Source organism: Schistocerca americana, chromosome 1 (genome assembly GCF_021461395.2).
Source record: "Schistocerca americana isolate TAMUIC-IGC-003095 chromosome 1, iqSchAmer2.1, whole genome shotgun sequence".
NCBI classification, from domain to species: Eukaryota; Metazoa; Arthropoda; class Insecta; order Orthoptera; family Acrididae; genus Schistocerca; species Schistocerca americana.
The window spans coordinates 1,106,587,447-1,106,607,090 of record NC_060119.1 but is presented as its reverse complement, the minus strand read 5'-3'; the positions used below and the strand labels follow the sequence as shown (position 1 = coordinate 1,106,607,090).

The 19,644-nt window shown below is 39.8% G+C and overlaps 1 protein-coding gene across 1 annotated transcript in view; it reads right to left on the bottom strand.

Moving 5' to 3' along the window:
• Window positions 1–1,949: 1,949 nt before the first annotated feature.
• Window positions 1,950–19,644, bottom strand: part of LOC124618455 (la-related protein 7) — a 101,838-nt gene continuing 84,143 nt past the window's right edge. Inside the window, exon 9 of the mRNA XM_047145349.1 lies at window positions 1,950–2,218. Within this exon, the coding sequence (XP_047001305.1) occupies window positions 2,070–2,218 (149 nt within the window). The 3' untranslated portion in view covers window positions 1,950–2,069. The remainder of the gene's footprint in view (window positions 2,219–19,644) is intronic.

The window sequence follows — 19,644 nt, the reverse complement described above, 5'->3', positions numbered from 1 at the left end:
CACTACCTCCTTTACTATATGGAAACAGAGATTACTCTCTGGATAGCCCTCAAATAAAGAGTGTTTCAAACAGAATGGCCTGATTTCAAAACTCCATAGTTATTGACAAAAGCATACTACAAACATGGTATAGATTACAAAATACTCACAAAATCCTAAAGTCTTAGCTAAGCGATTATAGATGTTTTGTGTGTCTCAGCAGTACGAACAAATGCAGACTATAGCTAAATTTGTCATAAACTTTACGCAATGTATATGTACCTACAGAAGTTATGGCGGCTGTGGTTCTGTTCTCTACTTCTTCTATGTCATGAGGTAAGAGATAAATGCAGTTTCCATTTTATATGTCCATAAGAAAACAAAAATCGCATAGGTCATTTCTGGGGATCGTGGAGACCAAGAAAGTAGGTCAGTGTATTGGGGTCCTGTGCACACTGTCAAGTGTCGAGGCAGAGTGTCATTGAAAAACTGATGTATGTTGTCATGCCAGTATGGAGGAGCTCCATCCTATTGGAAAATGAAGCCACCAGACTCCTCCTGAAGTTGTGTGAAAAGCCAATTCTGCATCACTTGAAGATAGCTCATTCCAGTCACTGCTTTCCTTAAAAAAGAAGGAATGATAAGCTTTTTCATGAGAAATCTCACAAAAAACACCATGTGATTTTTTTTTCTTTTGGGGATATGTGAAGGAAAGTGTGTTCATCTCCCGTTTACCCCATGGCATAGAAGAAGTGAAGAACAGAATAACAGCTACCATAACTTCTGTACAAGCAGGTACATTGAGTAAAGTTTAAGAATAATTTAGCTATCACCTAGATGTCGTTCATGCTGCTGCTGGTGGCCACAGAGCATTTGTAATAGCATAGTTAAAACTTTAAGAGTTTGTGAGTAGTTTGAAATTTATGCCATGTTTGTAACAAGTTTTTATCAACAAATGTGGAGTTTTGAAATGAGGTCATTCTTTTTGAAACACTCTATATACACAAGGTGACCAAAAATCTCTTTACACACCACCAAATGCAGTCCCTGTGACATCATTACACAAATCCAAGAGGGGAAAAAAGAGCAGACATAGTGCAATAACATCACATGTATTTTCAGACTAAGTAAATCAATTGAGTCATTTGAATATGGTCATGTAGGGTGTGACTGAATGGGGCCACAAGTTTAGGCATTTGATCAGACTGTTTATAGATGTTTCTTGTGCCCAGTCCCATGGTGGAGGAGTGATTTACTTAACTAAGGCGGGCTGTTGAGAGAGGAAATAGAGATTGCCAAACATGAAAATATAATTTCAACCAGAAAGACTCCCAGTACTGAGGAAGAAGCACATCATTGTCCCACCTTTTTATGGTACTGGTAGTGTACAAACACAACCAACAATGGCCAGCTGTGATCAAATCTCAGAAGCACAGTGAATCAGAAGGCTAATGGAAAAGGAAGACAAAATTTACCAACAGACATTGGCAACACACGTAGTGGAGTCCTAGCAGCAAACATCAGCCTTATTACTGTTATAGTTGGAGTCATGGACAATGGTGGTACAGTTTAGGCTTGTTCTGCGCACCTAAATCACGCATTCTCTAAAAGCCAATGAGCATTCAGTAGCATTCTAAGTGCTAAGCCATCAACGACATAGCTAATGCGACCATTAAACTTGATTGTTGTGAGTTGTCATCGCTGATAGTGGTAGCACGGGGGCAGTAAGACAGCAGCAAGCCACTGTGTGTAGTCAAATGAAGCTATGGTCTCCCTGAAGATACTCTCTACAAATGATGATGAAATAAATTTACCGAGAAAATACATTTGACCACTGCATAATACTTACCAAAAACGTTTAATATTTGCAATATATGGTAATGTCACACAAAATTTTACTGTTTTTGGAAACAACAAGGTTTTGATGAAATATTAAGCAAAGAAAAAGAGTTTTCAAATAAAATAAATTATTGTATTGGTAAAATTTTATCTTCTCTCATGAATTACAATGATGAATGTACAAATATGGATCATGATTTGTTTTCCTTAGATACACACAACGCTTCAGTTTTGATCAACAACGGTAATAACTATTCATCAAATCTGATGTGTTTTCCTAGTTCTCTCTCGACACGTTTCAGTAATTTGTCTCTTCCTCTCTGTTTCACTTTAATCTTCTGAGAGAATTTTTCTGCTCGGTCCTGTTTTATTTTATTCCAGTAGTTCATTTCCTCATCACCTGAAACAATTACATGAGTGTTGCCAATGTTACCTTTTTTCATTGACTGGCATGAAAAATCACATCATGGAACTTGTGACAGTTCCCATTAGAACAAGATGGACAATTAGTGCATTTTGATCATTTTATTGCGAGTAATATTAAACCTGGATATGAACTATGAAGTTTTGTGGTATGAGATGGCCGGCCGTGGTGGCCGAGCGGTTCTAGGTGCTACAGTCTGGTGACGTCCTTAGGTTAGTTAGGTTTAAGAAGTTCTAGGGGACTGATGATCTCAGCAGTTAAGTCTCATAATGCTCAGAGCCATTTGAACCATTTGGTATGAGATGTGAGCAGGGCTGCAGCTGAGAGGCAGTAAGAGGCCTTTTCCACAGATAGCCGCACACAGGTGTCACCTGTTACTTTGAATGCCAGAAAAGGAATACTTTAATAACACAAATATTGAACAAAACAAGCGAGTGCCACAGATACGGACCAAGGGATCCCTCTCCTCTATTAATTCTACTGTTTACCTTAAAAATAAAAGTTTTATAAATAATTGCCTTCGTGTTGTCGCGCTGGAAACAGTCATTCATGAAGACTTTGAAAATCTAATACTTAAATTTAGCATACCACATGGCCAGCCAAGGTTTGGGTTTGGTCTGAGAATAGTATCACCACTTAATGATGAAAGTGTGATTATATACTGACTGAGGGGGGGGGGGGGGGGGGGGGATCACTACACCAAGAAGGTGCTGTGTGACATAAACAAAAGCTGGTAGCTGGTAGGCATGTTTCTAGATGTGAAAGATGATGTCTATTCTAATTTCACATCAGTCGCATAAGAGTGGCACTAGTTGCACCACTATGAAGATACAAATCAGGTTTGCTTTAAATACACACTGTAACGATCTTGAATGTTAGTTACCTTTAAGACTGGACATAGTGAATTGCTGTTAGTCAAGAATGCCTTTAAGGCAGCAAAGATGCCGTTATCAACACCTCACTGAGTTTGAACATTGTTGTGTAATAGGGCTAAGATTTCGTATGACAGCAGGAGCACTCTTGTGGTTAATCAACACATCCTGATTGCAAAACTGTGTGTCAGTCTGGTGATTTCAACTGTTGTGCTGCCATTCGTGAACAGCATTCCAGGGGGTGTTTTCCAACAGGATAACTGTTGCCTACATATCAATGTTGTAACCCAACATGCTCTATAGTGTCAACATGTTGCCTTGGGCTGCTCAGTCATCAGAATCTGTCTCCAATTGAGCACATATGGTCTGCCATCTGATGAGAACTCCAGCATCATCCACAAACAGCATTAACTATCCCTTTATTGACTGACGAAGTGCAACAGGTATAGAACTCCATCCCACAAATTGACGACCAAGTGCAACAGGTATACAACTCCATCCCATTGTCACCAGTACAACACAATGCATGCATGTTTGCTTGCTTGCGTTCAACAGTCTGGCATATACAGCCTGGCAGATACAGTAGTTCTTAATGTACCAGCATTTCATGGTGCCAAATGTTTATCTCATACTTACATGAACCTGTGATCATGCAATGTTAATCACTAAAATATGACAAATGTATTCTTGGAATTCGCTTAAACAGACAAATGTATTCCTGAAATTTCATTACTCATTATTTTTTAGTGTTGCGATTTCTTTTTTTTTTCTGCTGGTGTACTTTGATGTTATGTGCGATTACATCGGTTGTTACTTGAGATAGAGAGATGGGACTGAAATTATGAGTGAATTTTGTACTATGTATCTAGTTAGCATAATGATCAGAGTACACAAAGGAATGAGAGTTCTGTACAAGTTTTGCCATGCATTTGGCTACCTCAAGTAAATATCAATTAATGACATCCATTTTTAATATACGAGTCACCTCCATCGTAACTCACCATCAAATATTAACCACATGCAACAGACATTATTTTCAGCCAATAAGTGCTAAATCTACAATGGGCAAGGAGTGGCAAACTGCTCCCTGTGCAATTAATCCACTAGAGTAACATCAATATAGCCTACCAAAAATGTGATAGGTGCACATTTGACCATGGAGGAAGCTTACAAATGGGACACATAAATGATCATCTACATTACAATTCTGTCTGGAAAGATTACCATATAATGGAAAGTAAAGGTAAATATTTAATGAATAGTTGACAGTGAGTGCTCATCAGGTAAATAAATTAGTGTGAAAGTTAGCTGTTCAACAGCAGGACGATGCAGTTTGCAGGGACAATGTATAGAGAGGGGGGGGGGGGGAGGGAGAGGGGGGGGGGTGAGAGAGGGGGGGGGGGTGTTCTCTCTATGGAGAAGAGTAAGTACTGCAATCGAACATGATGTTCATCCACAATAACATTTCACATCTTCCTCACAAGCCAATGAAAGATGCCCAAGTAAAACCGTTATTTAATAAGTAGTATGTACAGAATTTCCCACTGTGAGTGCCCAGGGCTGCTGTATTAGGTTGGTACATTAGTTCATTTTTTTTTTCCATATTGCTTTTCTGTTGTCATTGGTTTATTTATCAACTGTCATTTTTATTTGTAGTTCATTGTTGCTATCTGAGTTTATGTATTGTCATTTTGTGATTTGGAAATAGTGAGTGGAGCTGTGGACACTAGAAAATGGAGTGCTAAGTGGAGAAATCACATTTCCAACATATTCTTCTGTTTGAGTTCAGTGGAGGGGAGACAGCAGGGAGGTGCCAGAAATATGTGCTCCTGCCATTGGACAGAGCATGACAAGAAAATGGTTTGCTAGTTTTAAGGAGGATTGTTTTGACATAGTGACTTTCCATTTTCAGGAAGACCTTCAGGGTTTGACAAAGATCGTTTAAACAATAATCCAAATCAGTGTACTCGAGAGCTGGCAAATGTGATGAACTGTGATCATTTCAACATCATGCAACATTTTCATGCAATGAGGAACATTAAAAAATCAGGTGTATGGGTACTGCATGTTCCAAGCCAAAAATCGCAAAAATCAGTTGGTGGCCATATAATTATCTCTGCTTGCTCGTTGTCAATTGGATCGTGAACATCAACCATTCCTATCCTGTATTTACTAATGACGAGAATGGTGTCTCTGTCAGGGTGTATAATCGGACAAGGAAAAAATATTCCTGGGTCTTTCCTGCATTTCCCAATTAAAAAGACACTTTTTCCTGAGTGAAAATACACTTTTCCATTTTAAGTGACAGTACCTTCCCTTGGAACTGGGAAACTTCTCAATTCTTTGATTGGTCTAGGTTTTACACACCAGTGCAGAATGCCCTGGCACTTTACAAAACTAAGCTCAGCATAAAAAAAGATGCATTTTAGGAAGATCCTTGATCCACAGCAATATGTACACTGCATTTTTCGTATTAAGAATGTATAAATACGAAGTCCACAAAACACAGCATGTTAGTTTCTGAAGCACTGAGATCGAGCTAGCAATGTGTTTTTGTCAGCCAATCACAGCTGATATTCAGAGCATAGGACATACAATGTAGTTAGCCCATACCAACATCACTGTTAAACAGTGTGAACACACAAATAGGAAAAGTTAATATACATAAAGTCTACCAATAAGAAAAGCTACACTTTCACATATAATATCGATATTTTTTTGCATCCTCTAAGATATATCTAACACAAACGTGCCAGTAAAATTTTAAGTAATGATATAAATTTCTGGTATTATGGCTCCTCAAAGTGTTAAGTTCTGAATGAGATTCAAACACTCTGTGATTTAATAAATTCATTGCACATTCTCACACAAAGCATAAGTCATCTTGCATAAAAGTAAATTTACTTTGAAAGTAACACTTCTCAAACCATCATTCACAATATTTTCCCACGACCTGTTAGAAATGTAAACAGTTGCAATGTCATGCTCATCGAAAGCAGTTTATCATTATGAAGTACTGCATAGTCTCCGTCCTAAAGCCTTTGACACATTCTGCTGTCAGCAGATGTTTGTTTGTGCACTGTGTTCTGTTGCTGTAAATGGAGCAGTTTCTTTGCAACATAAGTTTTATTTTGGTGTTTTTCTCTCATTTATGTTTTATTGCTAAATATTATTCTGTAGCGGGCTAAAGTGAAAATCTTCATTGGATTATCAGTTCTTACCAACCAAAATTACAAAAATTTAACTGAAAACTAAGACAATGAAAAATTCCCAGGGGTTTTTGCCAGTTTTCTCCCGGATGAAAAAGCTCCTGGATTGTTCCCTGATTTCCCAGTTGTCCCGGGGCATATACACCCTGCATTATGCTAATGTCTTTATGCTAACATAAGCAAGAGAAAACAATGGTTGAGCCCAAACAAAGCAGCAACTCCCCCTACAAAGATCTGTGTGCATCCACAAAAGTTAATGTTATGCATCTGGTGGAACAGCGATGGTGTGGTGTGTTACGAATTGCTTTTCCAAGATGTGGCCATCACTGCTGACATTTACTGTCGACAACTGAGATGTATTGCAGGCACAATCCAAGAACAATGACCAGGAAGACTGCATTAAGTGATGCTACTCCACAATAACACCCACCTGAATTCTGCTAGATTGATAAACACTACACTATAAAGGAATTGAGTTGGGAAGTCATTCCACACCCACTTTATTCACCTGATCTTGTGCCCTCACATTTTCACCTTTTCCACGACATATCGAACAACTTTCGAGGAACTTCTTCTCCAGGTGTGAATGCACTCTGAAAACGGCTCGGCCAATTCTTCGCATCAAAACCAAGTCATTTCTAGCCATGAAATTGAAAATTTACCCCAACATTGGCAGACTGTAGTAAATAGTGAAGAAGAATATATTCTGTTGTGTTTTATTTTATTATTATTTATTACATTTATGGCTACACACTTACGCACCACGCCGATACATGCAGATTTGGAGAAAGTTGCGCCAGCACAGAACGTCACCAAGGCATGGCAGCAATTGAATGTCTACACCTGCTGTGATTGGGCTGCTTGGGCTTTGGCGCCACAGTCTGGCAGTGAATTGGAAATTAAGGAGCAGATGGGCAAGTGATAATGTCAATGCTCGATAAACAGTTGAAGAGATATATTGTAACATATCATTGAGTTCTAAGATTCTATTCAGAGCTGCTGCTCTCATCTATGAATTAATAAGAAATCTGGTTACCCAACATTGTAACCCCATGAACCATGGACCTTGCCGTTGGTGGGGAGGCTTGCCTGCCTCAGCGATACAGATGGCTGTACCGTAGGTGCAACCACAACGGAGGGGTATCTGTTGAGAGGCCAGACAAACATGTGGTTCCTGAAGAGGGGCAGCAGCCTTTTCAGTAGTTGCAGGCGCAACAGTCTGGATGATTGACTGATCTGGCCTTGTAACATTAACCAAAACGGCCTTGCTGTGGTGGTACTGCGAACGGCTGAAAGCAAGGGGAAACTACAGCCGTAATTTTTCCCGAGGACATGCAGCTTTACTGTATGATTAAATGATGATGGCGTCCTCTTGGGTAAAATATTCCGGAGGTAAAATAGTCCCCCATTCGGATCTCCGGGCGGGGACTACTCAAGAGGACGTCGTTATCAGGAGAAAGAAAACTGGTGTTCTATGGATCGGAGCGTGGAATGTCAGATCCCTTAATCGGGCAGGTAGGTTAGAAAATTTAAAAAGGGAAATGGATAGGTTAAAGTTAGATATAGTAGGAATTAGTGAAGTTCGGTGGCAGGAGGAACAAGACTTTTGGTCAGGTGATTACAGGGTTATAAATACAAAATCAAATAGGGGTAATGCAAGAGTAGGTTTAATAATGAATAAAAAAATAGGAGTGCGGGTTAGCTACTACAAACAGCATAGTGAACGCATTATTGTGGCCAAGATAGACACAAAAGCCCATGCCTACTACAGAAGTACAAGTTTATATGCCAACTAGCTCTGCAGATGATGAAGAAATTGATGAAATGTATGACGAGATAAAAGAAATTATTCAGGTAGTGAAAGGAGACGAAAATTTAATAGTCATGGGTGACTGGAATTCGTCAGTATGAAAAGGGAGAGAAGGAAACATAGTAGGTGAATATGGATTGGGGGGAAGAAATGAAAGAGGAAGCCGCCTTGTAGAATTTTGCACAGAGCATAACTTAATCATAGCTAACACTTGGTTCAAGAATCATGAAAGAAGGTTGTATACCTGGAAGAATCCTGGAGATACTAAAAGGTATCAGATAGATTATATAATGGTAAGACAGAGATTTAGGAACCAGGTTTTAAATTGTAAGACATTTCCAGGGGCAGATGTGGATTCTGACCACAATCTATTGGTTATGAACTGCAGATTGAAACTGAAGAAACTGCAAAAAGGTGGGAATTTAAGGAGATGGGACCTGGATAAACTGAAAGAACCAGAGGTTGTAGAGAGTTTCAGGGAGAGCATAAGGGAACAATTGACAGGAATGGGGGAAGGAAATACAGTAGAAGAAGAGTGGGTAGCTCTGAGGGATGAAGTAGTGAAGGCAGCAGAGGATCAAGTAGGTAAAAAGATGAGGGCTAATAGAAATCCTTGGGTAACAGAAGAAATATTGAGTTTAATTGATGAGAGGAGAAAATATAAAAATGCAGTAAATGAAGCAGGCAAAAAGGAATACAAATGTCTCAAAAATGAGATCAACAGGAAGTGCAAAATGGCTAAGCAGGGATGGCTAGAGGACAAATGTAAGGATGTAGAGGCTTATCTCACTAGGGGTAAGATAGATACTGCCTACAGGAAAATTAAAGAGACCTTTGGAGAGAAGAGAACCACTTGTATGAATATCAAGAGCTCAAATGGCAACCCAGTTCTAAGCAAAGAAGGGAAGGCAGAAAGGTGGAAGGAGTATATAGAGTGTTTGTACAAGGGCGATGTACTTGAGGACAATATTATGGAAATGGAAGAGGATGTAGATGAAGATGAAATGGGAGATAAGATACTGCGTGAAGAGTTTGACAGAGCACTGAAACACCTGAGTCGAAACAAGGCCCCGGGAATAGACAACATTCCATTAGAACTACTGATGGCCTTGGGAGAGCCAGTCATGACAAAACTCTACCATCTGGTGAGCAAGATGTATGAGACAGGCGAAATACCCACAGACTTCGAGAAGAATATAATAATTCCAATCCCAAAGAAAGCAGGTGTTGACAGATGTGAAAATTACCGAACTATCAGTGTAATAAGTCACAGCTGTAAAACACTAACGCGAATTCTTTACAGACGAACGGAAAAACTGGTAGAAGCGGACCTCGGGGAAGATCAGTTTAGATTCCGTAGAAATGTTGGAACACGTGAGGCAATACTAACCTTACGACTTATCTTAGAAGAAAGATTAAGAAAAGGCAAACCTACGTTTCTAGCATTTGTAGACTTAGAGAAAGCTTTTGACAACGTTAACTGGAATACTCTCTTTCAAATTATGAAGGTGGCAGGGGTAAAATACAGGGAGCGAAAGGCTATTTACAATTTGTACAGAAACCAGATGGCAGTTATAAGAATCGAGGGGCATGAAAGGGAAGCAGTGGTTGGGAAAGGAGTGAGACAGGGTTGTAGCCTCTCCCCGATGTTATTCAATCTGTATATTGAGCAAGCAGTAAAGGAAACAAAAGAAAAATTCGGAGTAGGTATTAAAATCCATGGAGAAGAAGTAAAAACTTACAGGTTTGCCGATGACATTGTAATTCTGTCAGAGACAGCAAAGGACTTGGAAGAGCAGTTGAACGGAATGGACAGTGTCTTGAAAGGGGGATATAAGATGAACATCAACAAAAGCAAAACGAGGATAATGGAATGTAGTCAAATTAAATCGGGTGATGCTGAGGGGATTAGATTAGGAAATGAGACACTTAAAGTAGTAAAGGAGTTTTGCTATTTAGGGAGTAAAATAACTGATGATGGTCGAAGTAGAGAGGATATAAAATGTAGACTGGCAATGGCAAGGAAATCGTTTCTGAAGAAGAGAAATTTGTTAACATCGAGTATAGATTTAAGTGCCAGGAAGTCGTTTCTGAAAGTATTTTTATGGTGTGTAGCCATGTATGGAAGTGAAACATGGACGATAAATAGTTTGGACAAGGAGAGAATAGAAGCTTTCGAAATGTGGTGCTACAGAAGAATGCTGAAGATAAGGTGGGTAGATCACATAACTAATGAGGAGGTATTGAATAGGATTGGGGAGAAGAGAAGTTTGTGGCACAACTTGACTAGAAGAAGGGATCGGTTGGTAGGACATGTTTTGAGGCATCAAGGGATCACAAATTTAGCATTGGAGGGCAGCGTGGAGGGTAAAAATTGTAGAGGGAGACCAAGAGATCAATACACTAAGCAGATTCAGAAGGATGTAGGTTGCAGTAGGTACTGGGAGATGAAGAAGCTTGCACAGGATAGAGTAGCATGGAGAGCTGCATCAAACCAGTCTCAGGACTGAAGACCACAACAACAACAACAACAACAACATTGTAACTGTTATATACGAGCAACAAAACACAGAAGAGTTATTTACAAAGTGGATATGTCATACAGTAGCTTGCGCAGATCGGAGCTCTCTTACAGATGGAGAAGTGAAGTGGCATGGATCAGTGGCATTGCATAGCAGACTCACTACACCGAGGAACTTCAAAAAGGTGGCCATACAAACATAATTATAGTAAAAATTAGTGTCATATCATCAAGGTGACAGATCATTTGTGGAAGTAACACACCGTATTAGCTTCGGCCAACTACAGAAGATGGATTTTACATTCCAGCACACTTCTTATTAAACAATGGAAAATCGGGAATGGAATAACAACAATATGAAAAGGATAGATTGCTACTCACAACACAGATGGGGACACAGAGGGGTAGGCAGACACATTGCAAAAGATTGCTGGATATTATTCACCTAAAGGACGCAGACCTTCATCAGATGTAGAAAAAACAGAATTCTCACGATTCACAAACCCCACACATACGTCCACTGCATTTCTGGGCACTAAGACACGACTGCATCTAAGGTGGGAAATGACTTTCGCAGGAGTGGGTAGTGGGGGTACTGAGGTGGTACAGGGAGAGGGAGGAATAGCGAGACAGAGGTGGGGGAAGTTGCAAGAGGCCACATATGTGAGTTGTGAATGTGAATGGAGTTTTGTTTTGGCTAATTCTGATGAAGAACGAAGTCCGATAGCTGAATAATATCTAGCAATCTTTTTTAATGCAGCTGTTTGGTACTCAAAACTGCTTTTTATTTTCGATACAAACACATAATAACCGTAACTGATCTTGACCATACATTGGCCATATTTAGATCCATCACACTGTTCTGATATTGCCCCAAGGGGCACAGACGTCCCTCACCACACTCACAGACAGCTGTGGGTAGTGTTAGCTATCCACCAGGCAGCCCTACAGCACACATTATGTACATGCGCAAGCTGCTTTGCCACCACTACTTGCTTGCACTCGGCCAATCAGTATGGTACTCCACATTATGGCCTAGCTGCAGGACTGCCCTGCGTCAGCTGTTTGCCGACCTGTGCCTATGCCCATGCCCATTCGGGTGCATCTGTTTGCACATGTGAACTGCAACAGTGTACTATACATTGTAGACATCATTTGGTGATCAAAGCTTGACAATATCTATAATCAGACTAAATATACTGTTTAATACAGTATCTGAAGATGGCCAATGTATGGGTGTGATTGTTATCATATTATGTGATTGTACCTAAAATAAAAACAAGTGTACGTTTCTTGTAAGATTATTTTTAAAAAGAGACGTGTTTTGAACACTCAGCAATATTTGTAATCTTATTTATTTGCTTGTCAATATCTAAAATATACGATGAGTGATAACTTTTACTGCTTCCATTATTTTTCAGTACCATATTGCAGATACCACAAAAAATGAAATTAATCAAGGTTCAGCTAGGATAATCAGCCAGGATTCCGGTCTAAAGGTGAAACAGGACAACTGGGGCAGCAAACAAGAAATGAGCTATACTCCCTGACAGAAAAGGTGAAGCACCCAGAAGAGAAAGAGGAAACTAAGTGAAACTTCATGAGTTGAGATGCTAAGTGACGTTATAGCAATGACTGTAAAACTGAGTCAAATTTACAAAAAAACATGGCAATATTAGCCCACTTATCAATATGACATTACATCTCCTCTGGCCTGGATGCATTCACTGATTTGCTTCAGAAGGATGTCATAAAGTCATTGTTCCCTCCCCTGGGGCAAGCTAACTCACAACTGTCGTACTTGGTCCTCGATATCCGGGACACTGGCACTGGGACAGAGTTGACGTTCAACTTGGCCCCACCCTATCAGGGACACATCTGGGGATTTTGCTGGCAACAAGAGTGCCTCAGTGTCAAGTAGACAGTTCATAAACACATCTGTTATATGTGGATGAGCATTGTCCTGTTGAAAAATGGCACCACGATACTGTCACATGAAAAAGAACACATGAGGAAACAAGCTGCCCATGAAGTACCACTGCACTCTCAAAGTTCCCCTCAATCACTACCAGCCATGGGCTGAAGTCATAGCCAATGGCTTTCCACATCATGATGCCAAGAGTAACACCACAGTGCTTATCCAAAACACTGGAAAAATGGGACCTCTTCCCAGGTTATCGACATACTCGCTGATGATGGTCATCCAGAGTAATGCAGAATTGTTAGTCGTCAATGAACACAATACGGTGCCTTACATCAGTCCATGCTTCCCAGTTGCACCACTCCAAACACAGCCATTTTTGTTATTTTGTTATTGTGTTAGTGACATTCTATGCCTGGGATGGTAACTGCTGCTAGTCTTTGACCAATGGTGTGGAATGATACAGGATATTGCAGGGAGTCCAATACTTTTTCTCTGACAGGAGGTGCATATGTCAAAGGATTGCAATGTGCTTGGTGCACAATAGGGTGATCCTCCGTTGTGGTCACACACGGTGGCGCAGTGGTTAGCACACTGGACTCGCATTCGGGAGGACAACGGTTCAATCCCGTCTCCAGCCATCCTGATTTAGATTTTCCGTGATTTCCCTAAATCGTTTCAGGCAAATGCCGAGATGGTTCCTTTGAAAAGGCACGGCCGATTTCCTTCCCTAACACGAGCTTGCGCTCCGTCTCTAATGACCTCGTTGCCGACGGGACGTTAAACACTAACCACCACCACCACCACCACCACCACCACCACCACACACGGTCAGCTGGAACCTTATGCATATGCCTGCCAAGTTCCCATGCACTCCAATATCAGGGCACTATCACATCTGCATGCCCCTCAAATCTGGATACTGCATGGTTCGATCAGTTGTCCAAATGGAGAACCGCAATGAGACCACTTTCTTACTCTCTCAGGCACTAACAATGCTGTGTCACAAAATTATGTGGCATCTCTTGTGCTCTTCACAGAGACCCCTCAACATTGATTGCTGTCATGTCCCTTATATATTCTACCAGGCCAAGTAACAACACCTTGTTGGCTACAGCAAATTGCAACTCTAACATACCCACTGATAGTCAATATTTGTATGAAGTTACACTGACAGTTGACCACGTCTTCTGGGTGGTTCACTGTTTTTGTCAGTGTGTTTTGTTGCATACTTCCCTCTAAAGTTTTCCTCTTACTGCTTCCTTAATCTGCAATCCTATCTTGACTTTCCTAGTCAACCCATATTAGTCTTGCTCCCAAAAACCTTTTCCTTTCATTTGACAAATGGAGTCCCTGGTTATAAAAGCTAGAATATTTTGGGACTGTGAGCGCATGCTTCTCATGCAATAAAAAAGCAAACATCTATAAGTATTACATTCTATTTTCATCAACATCTATAATTGCATACATACTCTGTAAGGCACTATACGATACATGGTGGAGCATACCTTGTACCACTATCTGCCATTCCTTTTCACGTCCCACTCACAAATGGAGTGAGAGAAAAATTATTGTCTATATGCTTCCATATGAACCTTAATGTCTCTTATCCTGTCTTCACAATCCTTAAATGCAATGTACAACGGTGGCACTAGAATCCTTCTGCAGTCAACCACAAACGCCAATTCTGTAAATTTTCTCACACAAAAATGTCGTCTTCCCAAAAGGGATTCCAATTTGAGTGCACAGAGCATTTCTATAATACTCACATGCAGGTCAAACATACTGGTAACAAATCAAGCAGCATACCTCTGAATTTAAGTTAATGTCTCTCTGTGATCCAACCTAGTGGGGCTCCGCAACCGTTCTAGCAGTATTTAAGAATGGGTGGCAGTTGTGTTCTATACATGGTCTCCTTTATAGCTGAGCTACAATATCCTAGAGTTCTCCCAATAGACTGAAGTCAATAATATGCCTCTGCTATAACCAATCTTATGTGCTCAGTCATATCAATCAGCACATCACTAATATTGTATTCAAACACTACAGAATCGAATTTCCTACTCATTTGCTAAAATTACATTGCTGCTGTTCTCACACCAAATAGAAATTCTGTCTAACAAGGGGACCATCAGAAATGTAAATAACAGATTTTGATAGGTCTCGGATATGTTGTAGAGGGACATGCCCCGAGTACGAGGCTATCCGCTTTTTTAATGATGGGCCTTGTTTTTCGAGAAAATTGATTTTGAAGGTCACTGCGCGCTGTACTACGCGCAACGTTACCCATGTCCCAACCAAGTGAGCATGGCGCATTGATTAAGGTCTACAGCTTACACGCTGGAGGTACTGCGTTCGGGTCCTTTCCGTGTTTTTTTTTTTTTTTTTTACAATAGTCCGACATTTTTCCATTTTATTTTACAGACTATCAACAAACTGTGTAAATTGTGTGACATTATTAAGAATTTTAAACTGTGTAGGCTCAATCAAACAGAAAAAGGACTGTCCGTGCAGACATCTCGTGCGAACTCTGTGTATTGTGACAGTATATCATCCTGGTCATCGCCTTTTATTTGATTATGGCAATATAATTTCATGATCCACAAAGTTTGCATGGACAGTCCTCTGCGCTTTATGAAAATGTATCATCATAGTCAAATAAACGACAAAAGCCTAGCTCCTAAAGCACTAGTTTACATTTGTCTTCAATGTCCGTCGTTAGTGCTGTGCGTGTTCGAAGAAAACAGTGAAATGGACGACCCAAATGTGTCTACAGAAGTGCAGCCAGAAGAAGACAAATCAGACGTAGAGGAGTTGAATGAACAATCGAGAGGTGAAATCAGTAATGCCATCAAATACACCGAAAAGTTGCTTCGTGATCTAAATCTTCTAGCAAATACACCACCCAGCACAATCTCTGCTAATTCAATTGGAATTGTCAACGAGATATGTATTGCAATACAAGACCTGTTGGCCGAGAGATGGATCATCAATGACAATGAGTTAATAAACATCAACGAACAAGGCGAGGTGCAGTAATATGAGGCGGTAAGTTTCACTTTTGTGTGGATGTTCTCTTCCTTGTGAACGAATCAACATAATATAAAGCTATTTACTTTGCAGTATACAGGAGTAGAGGGAGATGGCGATTTCATTGCCGATGAATGCACACATGAACCAGCAGATTATGTGCCTCTATCATACAAAGAACAATCAGTCGCTCTTGCAGTAGTAGGCCTACATCCGAAATTGAGCCTAAAGAGTTTGCAGTCCCACAGCGTCTCTCGATTAATACATAAATCAATGCTATATCGATGAAAACAGGATGTGACATGAGGTAGAACTCGTTGTGATAAATTGAACAGTATTGATCATGAGATGTATGAATGGTTCATCGAAGCGAGACAGAATTTGGAACAGGTAAATCATATAAAAACATATGTCAAATACATTGTAAGAAAGGGACTGGCTTGTGAAAATAATATAATTTCTTCTGCGAGCATGTGACAACCAGAAATATAGCAATGGGCGATGAACACCGCTGTTCCACTTTTATTGGATACCTTTAATTTCGTAGCCAGCTCGACATGGGTCGAAAGATTTAAACAAAAGCATAAAATCAGGCAGAGGAAGATTGTGAAGTTCATCAGTTCCAAAGAATGTGCAACGATGGAAGAAGTATTAGTAGCTGTGGAAGAATTCCACACACAAATGAAAATACTTATTGGTAATTTTAACCTCAACTACATAATCAGCACCAATCAAACAGGCTGTCATAATCGATCAACATACAATAGATCCCTCTCAGATAAAGGGGCAAGAACCATTCTCATGCAGAGAAAAGATTTAAACAAGATAAGTCATCTGAACACAGCACAGTACACTCTTAACTGCACCAGGAAAGGTGATCCTGTATGTTGTTTTATGTATGCAGGAACTGGTGGGAAAATTTGGCCCTAATGTTCAGAAAAGAGTGGATGAATTAGTCCTCAAATTTAAAACCGTAACTGTGTCCTGCACAAAATCAGGGAAGCTCAAGAAACTGGTGTATGAAGACTTTTTTAAAATCCGTGATTTTCCATATGTCAGACACGAAACATTTCTGTAAATCATCGATACGTGTGGAGGGCAGACTGATCTGACTGAATACGATCACATCTTAGTGGATGAAAGGAAAGCATGCACTTGCACCGTAAAAGTTATTCCACCAAAGTGTATTGCACTTTGCCAGCCTTGCAATGTATACTTTTACTGACAGGTTAAAATTTTCATGAAGAAAATTCAGAATGCTCCTGATTTGTTGAAGACCAACACAGCAATCGTGTCCAGGGACAATTCATAAAACTACACTCATTAATTTTGCATCAATTCAGGGCACCTGCTTATTCAAATATGATCAAATACACATGGTTCGCATCAAAGTTAACAGATGAAAGAGAAACCTTTTTGAATGTAAATTAATAATGTTTTCCTGTATCGCTTTTAAAAACTCCATGTGCCTGCAAGACCGTAGCTTTTATGAAATGTGCTTGGTGCTGTAAAACATTGTGTTTTGGTTGCTTTTACGACAAATAACATCTGAATTTCTGTTGTGGCATAATAAGCGATGCAGGCGATAGCGAGTAAGATTTTGTAATAATGGCTCTGAGCACTATGGGACTTATTTTGTAATAATGATGTGAAAATTAAATTACTATGCAAAACTGAATATTTTTTAATAATTTCACACAATTTACACTGTTTGCTGATATTCTGTAAAATAAAACGGGCCTCACACTTGGGACATGCCCCTCTATAACATATCCAAGACCCATCAAAATCCGTTAATACTTCAAATGGCTCTGAGCACTATGGGACTTTAAACTTCTGAGGTCATCAGTCCCCTAGAACTTAGAACTACTTAAACCTAACTAACCTAAGGACATCACACACACCCATGCCCAAGGCAGGATTCGAACCTGCGACCGTAGCGGTCGCGTGGTTCCAAAATCCGTTATTTACACTTCTGATGGTCCCCTTGTAAGTCATCCTGTATCATCCTACAGTCAATCAACAACAAAAAACTTTCCTGTACAACACAGTGCCATCCCCAAACTGTTGCGATTTGCTGCTCACACTATCCATAAGATTGTTCATGTATACAAAGAACATGAGCACTCCTACCACACTTCCCTGGCGCACATCAGAAGATATCATTGTCCCTGATGAACACTCAATGTCCAGAACAAGGTACTGGTTTCTATTACTTGAGAAGTTTCCGAATCACTACCATATCTTAGAAACTATCTCATCAACATTCTGCAGCGGGGCACAGTGTCAAACTCTTTCTGGAAATTTAGGAAAATGGATTCTGCATGTTGCCCAAGATGATGTGGAAATTCATTCCAGACGTAGCAACTTACTTGTTTTCAACTTTTTCAGTTGCTTCTCAATGCCAGGCATATCTATTTATATGTCCTCCATAAGGAAATATGCATGGCAATGATAGTGTGACTGTACAACTTTAATGCATGAAAGATTTTTTTTTTTAAATGCAAAATTTAAATTTTCAGCTTTCCTTTTATTATTCTCTGTTGCCACACCAGACTTATCGACGAGTGACTGAAATGAGCTAACCCACTTAGTTATTTTACATGGGGTCATAATTTCCTCAGATTATTGGCAAGATCCTTTGTTAACTTATAATGGTGGCAGCTGCATGCTTCACACATTCTGAAAATTTTGCCTCCTGAGATTTCCAATTCTTTTTCCAAACCAAGAGTACAACCATCTCTACTTCCGCAGCATTTTCCAAATTTTATTATTAAACCAAGGTGGATCCTTTCATTTTTCAACCTACTAACTCGGCACACATTTCTTCTGGGCATGATTTACAATCAGTTTAAACTTTGTCCATAATTCCTCTACATCCATCATACTGGAACTAAATGGAAGCCATTCACTGCCTAACCAGGAAATATCACCCATATTTCAAAGTGAAAAGAGCGCACTTGCGAGATATCAGCCCTAGAAATCGATCCTGTGCTTTCTTTGGGCATGATTCTGACAGTACGCAGTTACGAGCCTCTGAAGGTATAGCTTCTTAACTTTTCCATGCACCGATTGTTTGTCACTCATCCACACCATTGCGGTCAGTTAATGCTGAACACAAAGTGCTGTACAGTGGAGTGAGTTAGAGGTTTGTGAAATACTGTTTCCATTTTGGTAACACACTCTGTTTATTGTATCAATGTGTGTGGTTTCTAACTGGTAGTTGTGTCAGAGATCTCCTTGCTCCGAAATTTTTTTGTTGAGATTTGTAAATGCAATCTAAATGAATAAAATGAGTCAGTGTGCCAATAAAGAGGTAGTGCAGCACTATTTAATTATCAACATCTCTGTTGTGCATTATTTTCTTTGGATTATATAGCTGGCATTGTTAAAGCAGAAGACATTTGCAGGAGATCTGCTATTCCTCAATGTGATAGGCATGATTAAACTGTAAACTGAATATCATTACCTTTATTTCATAATAATTCTTCCGTTACTTGGGTTTCTTAATTCTGATATATATATATATATATATATATATCACCCATATTTCAAAGTGAAAAGAGCGCACTTGCGAGATATCAGCCCTAGAAATCGATCCTGTGCTTTCTTTGGGCATGATTCTGACAGTACGCAGTTACGAGCCTCTGAAGGTATAGCTTCTGCAGAATATCAATACAAGAATACTGTTTCAATAATATTGAAGGTATATGTGTGTGTATGAGGTTGACGTATTATGTACTCATATTACTTTCGCGCAGACTTCAAAACAAGTTGGTTAGATGTATCCAATTTCTCTCCTCCAATTCCCTCACCTTCAACATCCCATGAATAGGAGGGCTCTGTTGTCCACTGCACAGTACGTGGTGCTCAGGCATTAGGTGACAGCAGTAAGGTGGAATGAGTGACAAACAACCGGTGCACACGGGAGTTAAAAGCTGTACTTTCAGAAGGTCATAACTGCATACTATAAAAATTATGGCCCAAATTTTGCCACAGGATCGATTTGTGCAGCTGATTTCTTGCATGTTTGCTTTTT